Source organism: Patiria miniata, unplaced genomic scaffold (assembly GCF_015706575.1).
Source record: "Patiria miniata isolate m_02_andy unplaced genomic scaffold, ASM1570657v1 HiC_scaffold_15, whole genome shotgun sequence".
NCBI classification, from domain to species: domain Eukaryota; kingdom Metazoa; phylum Echinodermata; class Asteroidea; order Valvatida; family Asterinidae; genus Patiria; species Patiria miniata.
The window spans coordinates 783,410-802,588 of NW_024037053.1; the positions used below are offsets into that span (position 1 = coordinate 783,410).

A 19,179-nucleotide genomic window follows, 5' to 3' on the forward strand; every position below is an offset into this window, starting at 1 on the left:
ATGAAACGACTGAGAATATTTCTACTCCCCCTGGATGGGATGCTAGTCCATCGCAGGTTGCTCCCCAGCTAATGCTGGTACCCATTTATACTCCTGGGTGGAGAGAGGCAAGTGGGAGTAAAGTGGCTTGCCCAAGGACACAACATATGATCAGTGGCTGGATTTGAACCCCTGACCCTCTGATCACGAGTCACAAACCCGAACCACTAGGCCACACTCCCCCACCGCGGCATATAATGCATGTAGACAAACTGTTCCGTGCATTCTGTACACAAGCTCAGATGAGTCGTTGATCCTTGTGTAGACGATATGTGGTAAAATCAAGCAAAAAAGTGTGTGCACAGTATGTTAGATTGGCATCAGAATTATTGGATTGTAGAAAAAGTTTCAACCGACAAAAAGATTAGAAGAAACGTTCTGTCACAAAAAAAGGGGTCCCAGATCCCCCAGTCAAGGTCAAGTGCCCTTTTCAAAAAATTGCGCTTTTCAAAAAATTTTACCCCCCCCCAATAAAAATTACCGTGCTACGCCCCTGAAGATCCTATTGATCGACAGCGGGTCGTACATATTGGGCACTCTAGTGACACAATAAGTAGACCAGCGCTCCTGCTTGCATTTACGTCTTGGGAATAATGGAGTCACAGGGAAACAAATACAATGTAATACAATGTGTTACAGGTGACTTATATAACTCTTGGCAGATGTATTCCAAACCAACCTTTGCCCCAGCGAGACCTAACCCTAAGCTTCTCTCCTTTGTTGGTCTTGATGTCAAAGGATTGCTGTGAAGAAAACAAAAACGAAACGCAGATATAAATCAGTATTCATAAAAACCTAATACAGTTTACCCATTCCCATTGGTCGAGAAGCCTGTCATGTGGCCGGTCTTAAACGGATGATAAAGACATGGCTGGCTGGTCTAAAACACTTTTCAGTGTCACATGAAGTTTGGACTCCCATAAAATCTGGTGCCTTTTAACGTTTCATTGGTTGAATGTTCACATTATTCCTCACGTAGGCATGCGCATTACTACCAGTGAATCAGTATTTCAAAGTCCATATGTCTTCAATTCGCCCAACTTCAACTCCACACACACTTGGGCGCGTTCATAATCGGCCACCCAAGAACACTGTTCACGGGTCACCCAAGAAAGGGGGTTCGTATACGCCCTCTACGTTTGGTACCGACCTGTAGCCAGTTCCTCCTCTGCACCTTGCTGGGTGCAGTCTTGGCCCTGCTCGCCGCTTCTGCGTCTTCTTCTTCCTGGTAACCATGGAGACCACGGACAGGACGTCGAGGGATATCTGCAACATAGTCAACATTATGGAGTCTTAAGATTAGAACAAAAATAATATTACCGTACCTCATACATATTCATGATCGAGGGCCGAATTCTCACTGGTCCTTTCACCGACACCTGCCAGCTGCTATTTTTGCTGTTTACCAAGCGAGATTGAACAATATTCTTCTGGTGAGCTGGACAAGTTTCTCCAAAGATTTTATGCCGAGGTGCTTACATCAACAGGAAAATTTGGCAACTGAATATGTATGAGGTGTAGTAATATGCAAATACAGCGCGGTTCATTTTGAGTGGATAGTCGATATTAGCTCCCCTCGGTATTGGAAGTTGACAAACTAGTTCCCTCGGCTTCGTTCCGCCTCAGGAACTAGTTTGTCAACTTCCGATACCGAGGGCCAGGGAGCTAATATCGACTGTCCACCCTCGAACCATGTTATATTTGTATACTATATTCCTCATCCCTTGGCCAATATCCATGTACAAACACTATATCCATTGCAGTTTTGGGAGGTAAAATTCACCACAAAAAAATTCCATCTTATGAATAGTTGAATGCGGTACCCGCTGCTATGTATATCAGATTCGAACCAGCCAACCGATCCCGTAAGCTCGGTGGTCGAGTGGTAAGACATCTGCACTAGAAAGCAGGAGGTCACGGGTTCGAGTCCCACCCGAGTGATTTTTTTTTCTCCAACTTTCACTTGGGAGGTAACACCCACAGTATACAGTGTTTATACGTCGGTGAAGGGCAAAACCTAATATTGATTTAAGTGATTTGTGGTGATTTTGGTTGAGTTCCAAGACACACAGGTTGAGTCTGAGTCCGCAAGGTCGAGTCCTAGTCATTCATCATCGTGACTGAAGTCTGAGTCCGAGACACGGAAAATGGGATTTGAGTCGGACTCGAGTCCGAGTCACAAGTCATACAACTCTGGATCTTACATCATCTCTGCAAAATCTAAAAAAAAAAAATAGAAATCAGTCCAACATGAACAGACAACTGACCTCCAGCTGTCTGTGGTTTCATTGAGCTGGGCCTCCTGGGTGAGTGCTTGATTGGACCTGTCAGGCCAAGCTTCTGATTAGCCCCATTGACGTACAGGGAGAATCCTTGCTCTTTCTGCTCCAGCTGGATCTGTTTGTCATCCTTGGCTTTCAGTTTCTTCAACACCCTGTGGAACAAGAAGGGCAAACATGAAATTATGGCACACCAAATGCTTTTACTGCAACTTGGAAAAGGAACGCTGCTGCGTAGAATTTCAGCAAGAAACCAAATACCTGAAACAAAACACTATTTTACTTGTTTTGCTTAGTTTTTCTTAACGTTCATGTACTTGATTTTTTGTAATTATTTGCTTGTATGACATGTCCTGGTCAAATAAATAAATAATAATAGTAAGAAATATGTTACAATCCCTAGGAAAAGGAATGGGAAAAATTTCAAAATCTGCTTCACTATAAAAAAGACTGATTTGAAATTTTATCTTTTATTATATACAGGGTGCGTCAAAAAGAAAGTGACCTGGATTAATTTTTTTCTTACAAAGCACCCAAATTTGATACACCAATGAAGTATGTCTTAAAAGAGCATGTTCTTCCACTCATTTGAAAAGAAAATACTGAAATTGATCCATGCTGTCAAAAGTTATGCGTGTTTTACTAAAAGAACCTATTTTTATATCTGTCGAAGGAATGCCATTGGAAGCTATTGAGCTGAGTGAGAATTACAGATTACACACAGGCATCCTATTTACAAATGAGATTTTAATTGTTTGAGTCAAGACTGAAACATTGATTTCACTGTTAAATTTTGTGTTTTGAATGAGGAACAAGTCAACTCTTTTTTCCCCTGAAATATTGATGGCGATTTTTTTCCTGTCTTCCTTTGCAAGTTTTGGTTCATTCACGGAGGTGGGAAAACGTCCATGTTTCATTGTATTTAATGGGCATTCATCAGTTCATAGAACAGTAAATGATCAGTGGTGGACAGCTGAATTTGTGGTATTTTTATTAAATAGATATAACTTTAATAGAGTATGCAAGTTACATGAACTTTTCACAGTTACTAGTCAATAACATGAACTTGCCTTTGAAGTGGATGCAGTTGCCTTGATGATTATTTGCATTGATTTAAGAGATTCAATGTTTCTTTTCATAATTGTCATTGATTTGGCTTTTAAACCTTTGTTAGCCTTGAACAAGCTGAAAAAAGTAGTGGATATGATGCAATTTTGTGAGTTTTGTTTGTTCTTAATGTTTTATCCAATCGAATGACAAAGATCTACTTGGATGTTTTATAAAATAAATAATGAATGTTTTGCATTTGTGCAATGGTGAGAACAATGGTGAGAATATTTTCAATCATTGAAAGATGGAATGTTCCAATTATTTAATCTTCCAACTCATGAAAATATTCTCACCACTGCACTCATAAACATTCAACATTTGTATATTGTACACAAAATTGTTTGTCCTTGCCTGTTTTTCTTCTGCAGTAATAGTAGGTATTCATCATATTTATCTGGTACATCGTCCTTGACAGTATTAGTCTGAGGAGGGAAAGAAAATGTTTCATTATAGTTCAACAAACATTCCCAAACAAACTTGAATAAGACGATGTGCATCATTCCTACATACTTGGTCCATTTTTAACATTACTGCTTCTTCAATTTAAAACTGCTCTTTCTTTTTGTATCTTTTCAAACAATATAGCTACATTAAAACCCTCCCTCTCTGGTTGGCAATTTCAACAAGGCCAGCCTTGCAGTCAAAATAAATCAAGTGACTGTTTTAATTTTAAGAGTCGAGTGCTCCCTGCCTTCATAAAGCAGGATTGACTGGCTGTGATTGTTATGAAACCTGATATAGCTCTCTGTTTTGACCGTAGGAGACTGATAAGCCGGCCGTGCCTACCAGTCACCTGCTTTTGTCTGCTGATGGAATTTGACTAGTCATTGTGCATATTGAAATATGATCTGACTGATGGTGACTAGCCTGTGTAAAAGGCACGTTAGGGGAACAGGAGTGAATATTTGACTGTCGGTGACTGTCCAACATTTTGCATACCTGTCCCTTAGGAAGCTCAATAGGAAACTCTCCTTTCTGCCACTGCTTCCTACCTCCAGCTGAAAACACAAAGAAGCAAGAAACACAAAAATAGTACCACAAGGTCAATGAGCAAATGTTGAATGAAGCAAATTTGAAATAATCTCAAGCTGTTTCTGACCACTTCCTTTATCTTTGAATAGGAGACTAGGATCTATTTGGCAGAGGGACTAGACTAGCTAGCAGGCAATTGTTTTGTGTAGGGCTCCTGTTAAATTTGTATCAAAGTAGAGTCAAGGGTGTTTTTTATTACTCAAAAATGACCTTTTCAACCTAAAACAGACTTCTCTCAAAAGGACAACTTTTTGGTATTTTTTGAACAGTTTCTTGAGGAAGAAATTACAATTTTCCTATGCGCTTTACAGTTGGTGCCATGTGATTCAGTGCGCCTTGCGCGTTCACGGTACATCATGTACATCGGGCGGTGATCGCCATCTTTATTTTCATGTTGCATTTTTTTTGGTGTCATCGTGATTTTACCCCCAAATTTACTCAGTGACTGTTTCATGTAGTCATATGTGCCCTGCGATGTCTGACAGTGTGGGTTTTTGGCACGGGACACATATCACTTTATCAGTACATAAAACAGTCATTGATTAAGCGCAACTTGTTTTTCTTCAATAGTGACGTCACACACGCGCGCGATGAATTATGCATCAGTAATGTCAGTGAAATGGACTGTACAACTCGGCAGACACATTTAATTGTGAGCAGTAAGTTCAGACTATTTTGTTCTTTTTTCAAAATTACCGGTTGTTTGGAACAATTTAAGGGGTCTTATGGAACGTCATGAATGTGTGGATCTATCCAGGGTTACTGTCTTTCTCATTTGTATTCTCTTTATCAGTTTTTTGGGCCTTTTGTCCTTGCGAGGGCATGCACAAAATGCATACCATCATGACGACTGTGTACCTGTCACCAAAGTATGCCAAATCGGTGGAGCGTTTGTACGGAGGGTACCGTACTAGTTCAATGCTCCACTCAGTAGAGCTAAACCGGGCTTGTAGCTACACGATCATCGCCCTATTTTCTAACAAAATACTGTTGAAAATTCAGCATTAGGTTGCAGATCATTTTTGAGCAACAAATCTGCTTGACTTTAAGAATGAAAAAGACTAAACATGCTAAAGGGAGTAAAGGTGTCCTAAACTCCACAATCCGCAGTCACTGCGCATGTTCAATGCAGTGCCGGTATACTCCTAGAACTATGAGGCTCAACGTAGTGGAGCCTCATAGGTTCAGAACCCCGCAAAATTGTTGTCGGCACAAAACACTAATTAAGTACAAAAACGTCCATCCCAACCAAGCTTTTTCCCACAGAACCGCTGCACAGTTTGCCCCTAAACTCCGTACAATACCTCATGACATTCTCACGTTATGTGCACCCAACAAACATCGGTGGATTCTGTCGGTTTTTCGGCAAAATGATGGAAAATATGCCTTTTCCGCACTGAGCCAACCTGACACTTGAAATTTGCACGCGCGCAAAATGATCGCAGTCATATTCGGGTTCGATAGCTAGCTAGCTCGGAGCGCGCCGCGGGGGGTACGTACTCGCACTTGTACGCATGCGCATACTATCGTTCCGCTCCTACACCATACCCCCCGCGGCGCGCTCCGAGCGATCGGACCGAAATGACTGCGATCATTCTGCGCGCGTGCAAATTTCAAGTGTCAGGTTGGCTCAGTGCGGAAAGGGCATATTTTCCATCATTTTTGCAAAAAAAACGACAGAATCCACCGATGTTTGTTGGGTGCACATAGCGTGAGTATGTCATGAGGTATTGTACGGAGTTTAGGGGCAAACTGTGCAGCGGTTCTGTGGGAAACGGCTTGGTTGGGATGGACGTTTTTGTACTGAATTAGTGTTTTGTGCTGACAACAATTTTGCGGGGTTCTGAACCTAGTATGAGGCTCCACTACGTGGAGCCTCATAGTTCTAGGAGTAGTGCCAGTAGGCATACAAACAAGAGCGGGAAAAAAATCGGAGACCGGTTCACAGTCAAATGACAAATTGCAATGCCTTTTCAATTTCATTAATCTTAATTAGGCCTATGCAAAGCAGGAGAAGGTGAAGGTCAGGATCGAGGGGCAAGCCAACAAAACAAATTTAATGCAATTTTTTACTTACGTTCCATGCTTAAATTCAAGGCAATGCAACATTCACTGCAGCTTAAATCGTCTCTGACACAATGTCACCATTGTTAAGTTCCATTATACTGTGTTTTGATGATACCATTCACTCTGAATTTTTGTAAACAAGGTTGAAATTCCGTCGTGAGCATGAAGAAAAAAAATCGTTTACGATCACCACCATAACTACATCACGTTTGTTTGTTTCCACCAGAGTAAAAAATGTACTCCAATTCGACCCCGACAGGAGTGCGCCACCAATCGTTCAGTGCGCGGACACAACAATGTCTTTCCTAGACTCGTTCCCAGTCCCTCTATTGTTCTTCGGAAGGGGTAGGGGGACTGTCTTTTTGTCTTACCCTCTCTGTAAACTGGCTTCTTTATTTTTCAAATGCTTTTCATATTTGATAATGTTGCATTGATACACATTTCCCCCCTTCTAACTTTGTCCTTGCGCTATGTATCAACGAGATGTTTCAAGAGTAACTAGTTGCAATGATTAAAAATTTATAAATATAATTACATTTTTTTTTGGGGGGGGGGGTATTCAGGGGCGGCGGAACGGGGGGGGGGGGGGCATTTGCCCCCCCCCCCCCCAGATTTTCCCAAGTGCCCCTTTTGCGGCCATACGTGCCCCTGCGAGAAAAAAAATGCCCTTCAAGTATCTTTCTATTTCTTAGAAGTAACCATTTCCTAATAATGGTATAGATAGTTTTGATATAAACGAGGAATATGAAAACAAAGTCCCAAAAGCCATACAATACGCCCTGAAAATGGGCACAGGGGCACATAATGCATAGTAATTAGCATATAATCATCAGTTTTGAAGAGCGCCCCCTATGTTGGAAAATGGATGCACCCTTATAAATTTTCAAGATCATGCTGCAAAAACAAAATTCACTTTCAAATCGCCGGGCTTTCAATTTTGGACATCTGGAAAGACACAATTACAAAAACAGGTTACCGTTCAGATACAGATGACTGTTTTTTTATTTGAATAATTAAGGCTGAAAAAAAAAACCACTCAAACACCAAAAAATATGAGCTACTGGCCTATATTATTTACTTTGCTTACCTCTTATATTATAAATCCCAAAATATTCCATATTATTACGAGCTAAATTAATACTTTCTAAACTTCATTAAATACTAAATTTTGTGGACCTACACCATTAAATTCATTATATTCAACCTTTTTACGATGGATTGTACCAACACGAAATAATTCTAAAATAGTTTAAAATTTCTTTAAAAATATTTAGAGCAATAGTATAAACATATATATATATAATATTCATGGTGGAAGTACAGACCCAATATTTTGAACAACACATATACAGAGTACATCAATATTTTTAATTTATAATTAAAAACTTCGTTCAGTGACAGGATTGAATTATAGAAATCCAAGCCGAATTATTAAAAAAAGAAAAAGAAAGAAATATGGCAGTTTTTTTTAAATGTCAGCCGACAAATCTCTGCTTGTCAGTGTTATGGTCCTTGGAATGTATTTGTTTGTAACAAATATTAAATATTGAATATCAGCAGGCTATATTTTGTAGAAAGAGAACAGTTTTTTTTATTTATGAGGAAAATTATACAGGGTAAGATGATGGCACAGCAGCTCTGCTGTGCATGTGACTCGCACATCTCTTATGTGCTAAAAGGGGTTACAAAATTACAAAAGCCTAGTCTAAATACAAAAAAGGCTGCTTGGAGCTGCCCATGTCATTTTAGAAAATTTGACAGTCATTTGCAAATGTCATTTTTTGAACGGAACAAAGGGAGGTATCCTAAACTACTATTTCCAACAAAAAATGTTTACTGAATCAATTTAGCAAACTTGCCTTTAATCTAAATATAAAAGATTGTCAATTGCATTTATAAACAAAAAACATGTAACTTACTCTATTATAAACCTTGGATTAACAATTGTTTACAAAACTACAGTATCCTCAATTGGTACAAATACGTGGCCCATTATAATTGAGCTCATTTTCACATCATTAACAAGGCCATTTCATGTGATCCAATCCAATCAAAAGTACATTATTGTTCACCGATTGGAATTAGTACTTTACGAAGTGCGTCACAAAATGTGACGCTGCAACCTTTTAAAAACTAATGATCCATCCATAATGCCAAAACAAAATGAAATGCAACAATGTTTTTTTTATATAACACATCAAGTCAAACAGAAACGAACCCACCAAAATCTCCTTAAAAAATGACAGGAAAAAAATCAAAGAGAGACATGAATTTCTACGGTTGGTTGGTACTAACGTTGCACAAATCTGATGGTTAAACTGCAAAGAAATGTCACAAACATTTTTTAAGAACTGATTTAACTAAGCTACTTTTGAAGTTCTCTGCATTTTTACAAATCTTTCAACAGTGAATATAAATGGAAACAGTCAACAATTTCACCCTAATAATATTGGCATTCATGATTAACAATGGAAAAAGCACTGTGCATAATATTTGTATTCAGGTTGCTTGATACAATTAAACTACTGACTGGCTCAAGAGCTGATGAGGCTTTTTCATATTTACAAGAATATATTCTCTCACTTTACATTTTCAAAATTAATATAATTATCCCATATAATCATATTTAAAATAAGTGCATATATCTATATGTATATATATAACAGATTCAAGTTTAACATAAATATTGAATATACCAATAAAGTATCACTGAGGTTAAAGACAGAGGTACCATGGAAATCACACAGCTTTTACAACTCATTCTTGTTCACCTTAAAATTAAAACTAAATATACAAATCAGGATTTGAAATTTGCGACACCAATCCTTGAACACAGTACAATTATTAAATAATTTGAAAATATAAGACTCTGTGACCTTGGAACAAAATCTCACAATGATTAAAATAAGTACTACTATTTGATATATGACTACTTCTATAAGTGAGAACACAGGAAACAAAAAAACTGTATTAAGCTGTTTACCAACCGGAGTGACCTGGGATTTACAAATTGTTAAAGTCACACCGCCTTTTCGATCAAAGCAGAAGCTTCTCCCAAAGCAAAGCTTGTGCAAGTACGAATACTTTAACATAAAATTGAATTGACATATATATAAAAACTTTTCCATTTAAAAACTTTTCCGGAAGAAAGGTTAGTATTATTGAAGTCAAGGAATGAAGTACCATAAAGGTAGCTCACCTGATTTTCTGTACAAAAACGGGGCTTCCGTTCATTTTAAAGAGACAGTGGTCATAGCTAAGAGTACGCCGACTTTTTTTATAGTGAAAACAGCATGAAGGACATGTCAATGAGCACGTAGGCATTAGCACATCCACACTGAAGCAGCTGTAACATGGAGGTTGCCTGAAATGACATTGCACTTTTGCTCATGAATATGTAAATTAGCATTAGCATATAACCAAAATGGCCCTAGTCTTCAGTACTTTCCGTCTGTGTCGCGAGTCCATGAAAATTGGGCCCACGCGCGCTATGAATCTTGCTCCTCATCACGCATTGCGTTGCATTTATAGCAATGTCTTCAGAATAAACTGTCCATTTTTTGGGGGGGGGAGGGGTATTACGCGGAGAAATCAGAAATTATGGCAGGTACATTTCATTTTTATAACCTGTGTAATTTTCAAGTTTATAATTTTATAAATTTGGCTTTTAGGTTGCCGTCCTGTCGATGTTTTTGTCCACGTTGTAAGAGTCACGTATCAAGCAAGTATCAAGTGCTGTCTTTAGCCAGTATGTTGTACCGTTTGGATATACATGTATTGATTATTGAGAAATCTGTCATCGACGGACCCTAGTTTTGAGTCCCGCCCAACTCTCTCCTTGTGACCAAGCGAGGGAGTACTTGTGCACGGAGTCCATTGGCCATGAAGGCTTCCATTAGACTTCCTCCGTCGACAACGTGACTGCGTGATTGACCTGCCCAGCCTCTCTGACACTGAGCCCTGACAACATCCGCTGAAGGGAAGGATTGGCGTCTGCCTCCTCCTCATCGCTACGCTGCATCTTGGCAAACTGAATAAACACCTGCGACAATAACCAAACAAGATACACATCAAATTCAATTAGTGGTCACCTTTAATTCAATTTCCATTTCACTTGTTTTTGTGGGCGGGGGGATGCTAAATCTTTACATCTCTGCTTTTATGTTACCTGCTAAGTCACATCCTTAACCCTAACTCCCTGGTGTCTTTTACTAAGTACTGGACCAATTCTGCCAAAATCCATCACTGACCCTGCTTCACAGAATGCATCAGGACCAAGTCCGCTGAAATCAACCACAAGACCACCACTGCTACAGGTGGATTTGGATGGACAAGGTACAGATGGCTTGTCTACCAAAATCCCCAAAATGGGGGAATGGATTTTGATGGATTCGGGGTGGTTGTTTTAATAATACTTTTGGGGGCTAAGCATTTCTACTCTCTGCAGGAGCTGAATTGCAAAGGACGCGGCTACAACGTGGTCGAGCCGCAGGCATACGGGTTAAGGCACCTTAGGCTGCCGCCATGCGATCCATGTCTGACCATGGAGCACAGCCAGATCAAATGTGTTGATCTTTGCAGAGAGAGGAAAAATGGAAAGCCTGGAGAAAAACCCTCGTGGCACAGAAGAGAATCAATGCACAACTCTACTCATATTTGGTCCGCGCCGGGAATCGAACCCAGCCCACAGTGGTAAGAGGCGCGCACTTTATAACAGTAATAATAATGATTTGGGAGGCTAATCATCCTAACTCGCAGCTGGTATGCTGCATTGCGAAGGACGCGGCTACAACATGGTTGGGCCGCTGGCACGTAAAGGGGCTTATGGCTGCCGGCCACATGGACCCAGGACCACGGAGCACAGCCTGAGATCGAAAGTGTTTGATTTTTCCGGAGGGAGGAAAACCAGAGAGCCCGGAGAAGAACCCTCGTTTCACAGGAGAGAACCAACGCACAACTCTCCTCACATGTGATCCGCGGCCAGGATTCGAACCGTGGTCACCTTGGTGAGAGGCGAGCGCTTAACGCACAAGCCACCCATGCCACTTTACGCATTAGTTACCCATGCAACCCTGTTTTCGGATTCAATGTTTCAGCTTAAAGCGACTTTTTGTCTAGGAACCATTGTGGATTCTATAAAATAAGAACAATTATTTTCTGTACCTGTTCTAGAGTGGCCTGGCTGAAGCTATACTCCTCAATATGAAGCGTCTCTTTACCTGCAATGAACCAATGGGATTTTTCAAGTGGAAGTTTTGTACAAAAACAACATAGATAAATATCCTCTTTTCATCTTTATCTATTGAGGAACCAATCTCAATAAAATATCCGGGAAATAGTTTATCAGCAATATGCCCACTGCATCAGGTGTTTATATGTTGCAGGATTCTTAACATCCTTGTCAGAATTTTCCACAAATAAGTTATTAGCATACTTTACAAATTGATAACTTCATTGTGTGAGCGTAACTCCAAACATACATACAAATGAAGTTGTCTTTCCCCAAATGATCTTCAAGTAAGCTACCATTGGACTGAAGGTTAGGCTGTTTTGCCATGGAAACCAACAAACTTTGGACAAATTTCAAGAGGAGGGGGGAGACAGGTCATGCTATCTTCACAACCACATACCATTTGACTTTCAAACTTTCAGAAAAATGTAAAAAGCGCCCTCAATATGTCAACATTGAGGGCGCTAAATATATATATAATATTCAATATACATATTGAATATATCTTCACAACCACACCCCATATAACTTTCAAACTTTCAGAAACGTAAAGAGCGCCCTCAGTATGTCTAGAAGTGGTCTTATCTCGAAAACTCGAAATTTCGAGTTACGCTGTTTTGCCATCAAAGGGCCGAGTATTTGAACACCCAGGGGTCGATTTCACAAAACTCATTGTAACCTACGATGCATCGTAAGGTTACGATGTGTCTTAGCCCTGCGATCAATCTCAGCTGCGATGGATCGTAAAGTTACGATGTGTCTTAGCCCTGCTATCAATTTTAGCTGCGATGCATCGTACAAACCATTTCACCAAACTCATTGTAACAGCGATGCATGTCAAAACTTTTTTAGCATATTACAGTGACTGTTTCATGTTTGTGGTATCTGAACAGGAAACAGTCGTCAAGTAACCACCAAAGAATCGTTGGATTTCTCTAAGAAAAAGTTTCAAGTTGCAAACAAAATGGCAGTCGATATAGTTAATTTGCGGACAAAACAATGCTCGAAACAAACAGTTGATTCGACTGGAATTTTCTGCTTAGGTATTAAAGTCACATGTATGTAACAGTAATTTACATAGATAATTTAACAAACATTATCACATGATGTTGGACTTCTTTTTTTCACTTGTCATGCCATTAAAACTGGCTTCGAAAAGACACTTCATAACTTACGGCGACCCACAGACACGTCTTAACTTACGGTGTGTTCCATGCTGTTGTCAAGGAACTTACGACGCGTTCAACTCATCGCAAGTTTTGTGAAATGGATTATACGATGTGTCGTGAGTTGCGACGTGTAACACATCGTAACTCGAGTTGTGCTTCGTGAAATCGGGTGCAGGTGGGGTAAGGGTTAATGTCCCTTATTTCCAAAATTAGAGATTATTCACCTTCTTCTAGGGTCGCAAAGACCGTGGACAGCGAGATGGCGGCATCGCTGGGTACCCTGTATGCGACCCGCTCCCCGAATGTCTCCGTAACCTCAGCGCTGGGAAACACTTCCTTGATCGTGACGTCCAACGCCGCCAGCATATCGTCCAGGAGTTGGGTGGCCCGGCCGCTGGTGTGATCCATGGAGTAGTAGGCTGGTCCCGGGTTCAGCTTGACTTCTAGGACGTAACCGCCGCCGTACTTGCCCTTCAGATGTTGAGTCGTTCCAAGACACCTAAAATGCGATGGTTAATTATTACTAGAGGTGAAACTAGAGGTGTTTAAGACTAATACCGTTATTCATCGTCATCATACCAGACAGTCTAGGGATTTCCATATCCCACACATACGTACTGCTAAAGCTAAAAACTTCATTCATTATCAGGGCCCCAAATTGTGGAACTCATTAAATCAAACTCTGAGAATTGTCAACAGTAGGCCTTTATTTAAGAAGAGGCTAAAGTCTCTGCTTATGGAAAGTTACAATAATGCTTAATGCTTAATTTTAGTTTTACTTATTATTTGCTGTGAACATATTCTTCTAATAATTTCCCACGTAGGTTCTGATTGTACTTGATTTGTTTTGTCTTGTCCTGTTTGTGTTGGTCCCTTGTATATGTGTGTTTGTGTAACTTAAACTCCATTGTGTAGTTAAGTTAAAGGTACAAATGTATTTAATATATATTTTTTTCTACACATAATGGGCTTCTCCACTTGACAAGCTTGCTTTTTGGAGAAGCCCACCGCTTAATCTTATCCTGTTATCTAAATTATTGTTTAAACCGTTTCCCTTCAAAATGATTAAGTGGAAATAAATATGAATATGAATGAATATGAATAACGATACTTTCGTTACGCTACAACATGCATCATGAAACTGAGTTCACAAGACAACAGTGTTGTAGGCAAGGTAGTTGTGATAGGTCAGCGGACATCACAAGTCAATCATAAGTCATCACAAGTCAATCATAAGTCACAAGACGAAAATGGCCTCAATAGGGTACTTTTTTTAATTTGGCAGCAGCCTCACTCACTTCAACTGTCCAGAAACCATGATTCCAACGCGAGAGCACACCGCGTCTGCCTCCTCCATGGAATGCGTCGTCAAGATGGCGCCTCGGTCGTCACGGAAACTCGATATGATAGTGTTCCTGTCAGGACAAAAGAGTGATTTACTAAACACAATTCTTGCTCACAGCTTGTATAAATATCACAAGAACTGCCATTCATTTCACAAGTGAAATCACAAATCAATCATGAAATTTCAACAGAATTTGAGAGTTTGATTGATAATTTGACCTCCAGAAAATGTCTTTGATCGTGATAGAGTACCATCACGGTTGATGGTTCAAATTCTGCTGCAGCTCATTAACTGAAAATCTCTGGGAGATTTAGCTAGAGAGAGAGAGAGAAATTGACTAATTGAGAGAAATGATGTCAGGCTTTGTTTACATGTGCGCTTTTATAGGAAAGCGCTCATGTAAACAAAGCGTGACGTCATAAGGTCTTAGATCTATTGACTAGAAACGGATTTGAATCTGTGACCTCCGGAATGTTGTCTGTTGTACAGGAGGTGCAGGTTCACATCCCGCTAGAGTCAACTTACTGCATATTATTTGCAGATCAGCAAAAGACAGAAATTGAATGGAGTAGGATTTGAACCTCTTACCTCCAGAATGCCATCTTTGGTTCAAAGTTGTGCAATGTTTCCCATGGTACATTTTCAAATTCAGGTTTCCCACAGAAATCTTTAACTGAAACTCCACGACTTATCCACGACTTTCCAAGGATAAAATTAGGGCTTTCCATGTCGAATTCCTACACTGTTATGGCAGCCTATTAAAAAAAATACACTGGCCATTTATCACACTGAGGCAAGGGACGCCTTGCTTAAGATTTTGTGGGCTTTTGTTGTTTCAAACGAAAAAAAAATTCACAAATTACAAAAGATCTACCTGACATTTAAATTTCGATTTGGTCAACTTACCAGACAAATCTCTTGGAGCTTGGATCCATGCCAGTTGAAGGCTCATCCATCAAGACTATCTTGGGCCTTCCCAGCATGCTGAGAGCAAAACACAGCTGCAAAACCAATCCAAATTGATATTCTAGATTTACAGATTGTACATAGGTATTACAAATTACAGATTTTACGTGGGGAGTGCGGCCTAGTGGTTAGGGTTTGTTACTCAAGGGTCGGGGGTTCGAATCCAACTGCTTGCCACATGTTGTGTTCTTGGGCAAGCCGCCTCAACCCCACTTGTCTCTCTCCAACCAGAAGTATAAATCTGTACTGGTGTCGGACTCCTATGAAAATCTGACTCCTTTACCCTATTATTGGTTAAACCCTCTCACGTGACCGGTCACTCTCCTTATTATCGTCACTTAGTCATGCAAAATACTACCAATGAGTCCGTATTTCATAGCATTAGCTTGGGAGTAACATGCGATGGACTAGCATCCCATCCAGGGGGAGTAAAAATATTCTCAGTTGTTTCATGCCAAGGAAACTGGAGACAAACGCTGGCCTGATGGGCCATATTGGCTCATGACAGACTCTTCTTTTGTAATTTTTTTTATTAATAGACAGATAGTTACGCTGGTGGTACTCTTTCAGATCAAGACCTTTTTTTTATGAAAACGCTTGTTCAATGATGTCATACAAACTCCAGTTCTATTTGATAACAGAGTCATCAAAGACAAGTATACTGCCCTCTGTAGGTCATGCACAGAGCCATTGGACCTCAGACATACCTTTCTTTTGGTCCCTCCTGAGAGCTTCTGAGACTTCTTATCTGCATGCTCGGAGATCTTCAATGCTGCCATGTAACTAAAAACAATACAAACAAGATGACACAGGGCTAATCAGTGATTTTGACAATTGTGAGGCGTTCTGCCAAAATGAGACGGAACTGGGCCCAGGCCATAGTGGAGAAAAATGCAAACAAACTGAAGGGGGTGATTTTTTTTCAATTTTCAGATTTATAGATGTTTGTAGCCTGTGATATGTCTACTACTCATATTTTAAAGAAATAGTATACAAATCGTGGAAAAAAAGCGTTTTTAAGGAAAACTAATTGGCATCTTTCATTTTCAGGACTACAAAACTCCAAACTGTAAAGGCCTTTTTCTCAGTATTTTACTTTTTTGACCAGTCGATTAAGTGCAAACATTAAACAGCCATAAGTTGCCAACGGAATGTCCGATTGAAGTGCAACAAACAGTATTGTGAGGAGAATTTTATTCTCTTTCCTAATACCTGCAAACCCTCATTTCAACCTCTGCCCAGTTGTGTCTCATTCTGCGCATACAGAGTCTAACGATTAGGTAACGGGATATTTATGAAGATTGTGAATCCCAAAAAATTTCGTGTTACGACCAGATGATGGCTTCTTTCACTTGCTGAAAGCAAACCGCTTTGTTCAATGTGTATGCATTTTCCCTCTGGCCCTGCTAACAAGGAAACTTTTTGTCACATTGTGAAAACTAACAAAACACAGAGTTCAGGCATTTTGTCAAACGTTTGAAACTTGGTCAAATTGTTCTGTGTGTCACATGTAATAAAATGGCCAGCAAAACTCAAAACTTTTTGAGTTAATTTTTTCTAGATATTTGTCACTTCGTGAAAACCCTGACGATATAAATAACCAGATTTTCAGTGAATAGATATTTGTAAACGATTTAACAGAATTTTGCAGAACCAGTTTTACAGAGGCTTGCCTAGGTTTTTATGTAGTCTAGGGGCTAGATGTTGCATGGTTTGATACGCGATAACCTGCCGCCACGAGAGGGCGCTATCACTACCAACCAATATCTCCCATGGACTTGTCAGTAGCAACATCTAGGGTATCTCCTGAAATCTCCCCCCCCCCCGCAAAAAAAATGGGGGAAACTAGTGCGCATGTGCGACTTCTGCAGGCAAATTACGGTCCATTTTCAGTCGCATTACACAACCAATAGGAATTGGCCTAGACGTTGCTACTGACAAGTCCGTGGGCGATGTTGGTTGGTCGTGATAGTGCCCTCTCGCGGCGGTGGGTTATCGCGTATCAAACCATGCAACATCTAGCTCCTAGACTAGTTTTTATGTGAAATTTTGAGCCCTGCCATGACCCCCCTCCCTTCCAAATTCCATGAGACACTTACTGATCGGCAATGGGCCCGACATCTTTGGGTTGGATGCCTTTGAGCAGCCCGTACATCTCGATGTGTTCACGCATGGTGATGTTCTCGTACAGTGGATCGTGTTGGGGGCAGAACCCCATGCAATGGAAGGCGTCACTCAGGGATGACGTGATGTCATAGCCAGAAATTTGGATCTGGGGTAGATAAAAAAAATGATAAATGCTTAAAACAAAATGCTAAGACACTTTTTTGCTTCAGTAAAAGTTGTTTTTTTTTCAAAACCATAACAATCCCCATCCACGTGACGATAACATTACTTAACATATCTTGCCTCCGTTTACAACATTTTCATAAACAACTTTACGAATTGTCACAAACATTTTTTTAGAGTGCATTTACTGACGACGGCAAAGTATATGCTCAAATTTGGTAAAATATTTGTGGTCATTTTTTGGGGACTGACCGACCGACCGACCAACACCAAAATGGCTTGCAGAAGCTCCTTTAACAGCTTAAAAAAAGTATAATTTGTTAAAGAGCATGGGGATAGCAACTTTAGCAACAACAACAACAACAACAAAATATCAATAAAACAAAAAGCCGACCTGTCCTCTAGTAGCTTTGGTATCAGCTGCAATGACGTTCATGGAAGTGGTTTTACCAGCTCCATTGGGTCCCAGTAGGCCAAACACTTCCCCTTCGTTCACGCTGAGGGTCAGGTTACGGACGGCCACGTTGATCGGGGAAGCTTTCTCCTTGCTGCAACAACCACCGCTTCTCTTCTGGAACTCCTTGCGGATGCCGGCGGCGGCTACTGCGCATTTCTGAGACGGGGACGAGAAAGGAGAAAAGTTGCAGGAATTTGTCTCAACTTCAAGGTGCACATTCAAAAATTTCAATTTTTAGATTGTTTACTTTATGGTAGGTTCACACATTCCTGAATTGGTTACGAATACAACAAGAATAAACCAAGAATCGAAATGGATTCCTGATTCCATATGTGATGAATCGGCTCACCTCAGGATGTTCACGTTGGGAAAAGATGGTCTGCACTTTCTCCCGTTCAGCTTTGACATCGCTATCCTCGTCAGGGATGTGGTCGTTGTTTGGAACCACTGATCCTACCTTCCCCTGGCTGCAGAGAAAGAAAAAAAATGGAAGAAAAAAATTGGATGTGCATTCCAGTGTTTGCGAGGATCCCAGTTAAACCTCACATAACCTTGTACAACCGCTAGATAAACCTCGTTCAACCTCAAGGTAACCCTCGTACAACCTCGAGATAAACCTCGTGGCAAACATCATACAACCTCGAGGTAAACCTTCTACAACCTCAAGGTAAACCTCGTACAACTCCGAGGTTCCCAGTAAAACCTCACATTAACTCATACAACCTCGGGGTAAACCTGGTACAACCTCGGGGTAAACCTTGTACAACGTCGAGGTAACCTTGCACAACCTGAATGCAAACCTTGTACAACCTTGAAGTAAACTTTGTACAACCTCGAGGTAAAGCTTATAAAACCTTGAGGTAAACCTTGTTCAACCTTGAGGTAAACCTCGTACAACCTAAACCTTGACAACCTTTGACTTGTGACACTGTTATAGCTGGGCAATATATTCTGATATCCCCCTCGAAGCCATCCAATATTATAAAAGGTACTTTAGTACTGACAATTTTTACCTGCAAATAAAAGTGTCTCTCAGGTTACCCCCTGTGGAAAAGATCTCCAAAAATCGCAGCTCAAAGAAAACAAGCACGAGGGCGATCAGCAGCTGTCAAAAAGAAGAAACACAAAAAATCATCATCAGGGCAATTTTAAGAACAACATCTGTCTTTCGGAGTAAGTTACGTTCTCACTTTGAA

At 40.3% G+C, this 19,179-nt stretch overlaps 2 protein-coding genes across 2 annotated transcripts in view; both read right to left on the bottom strand.

The window, feature by feature from the left end:
• The window catches only part of LOC119722320 (katanin-interacting protein-like), a 42,037-nt gene extending 35,295 nt beyond the window's left edge, over positions 1-6,742 (bottom strand). Inside the window, exons 1-6 of the mRNA XM_038192368.1 lie at positions 6,538-6,742; positions 4,368-4,426; positions 3,780-3,850; positions 2,307-2,473; positions 1,190-1,305; positions 719-782 (exon numbers count right to left, since the gene is read on the bottom strand). Coding sequence (XP_038048296.1) covers positions 719-782; positions 1,190-1,305; positions 2,307-2,473; positions 3,780-3,850; positions 4,368-4,426; positions 6,538-6,544 — 484 coding nt within the window. The 5' untranslated portion in view covers positions 6,545-6,742. The remainder of the gene's footprint in view (positions 1-718; positions 783-1,189; positions 1,306-2,306; positions 2,474-3,779; positions 3,851-4,367; positions 4,427-6,537) is intronic.
• Positions 6,743-10,236: 3,494 nt separating this feature from the next.
• LOC119722321 (ATP-binding cassette sub-family A member 5-like) overlaps positions 10,237-19,179 on the bottom strand; it is a 39,242-nt gene continuing 30,299 nt past the window's right edge. The window contains exons 24-33 of the mRNA XM_038192369.1: positions 18,997-19,088; positions 18,333-18,450; positions 17,921-18,139; positions 17,337-17,509; positions 15,945-16,020; positions 15,178-15,272; positions 14,225-14,341; positions 13,151-13,425; positions 11,691-11,746; positions 10,237-10,569 (exon numbers count right to left, since the gene is read on the bottom strand). Coding sequence (XP_038048297.1) covers positions 10,423-10,569; positions 11,691-11,746; positions 13,151-13,425; positions 14,225-14,341; positions 15,178-15,272; positions 15,945-16,020; positions 17,337-17,509; positions 17,921-18,139; positions 18,333-18,450; positions 18,997-19,088 — 1,368 coding nt within the window. The 3' untranslated portion in view covers positions 10,237-10,422. The remainder of the gene's footprint in view (positions 10,570-11,690; positions 11,747-13,150; positions 13,426-14,224; positions 14,342-15,177; positions 15,273-15,944; positions 16,021-17,336; positions 17,510-17,920; positions 18,140-18,332; positions 18,451-18,996; positions 19,089-19,179) is intronic.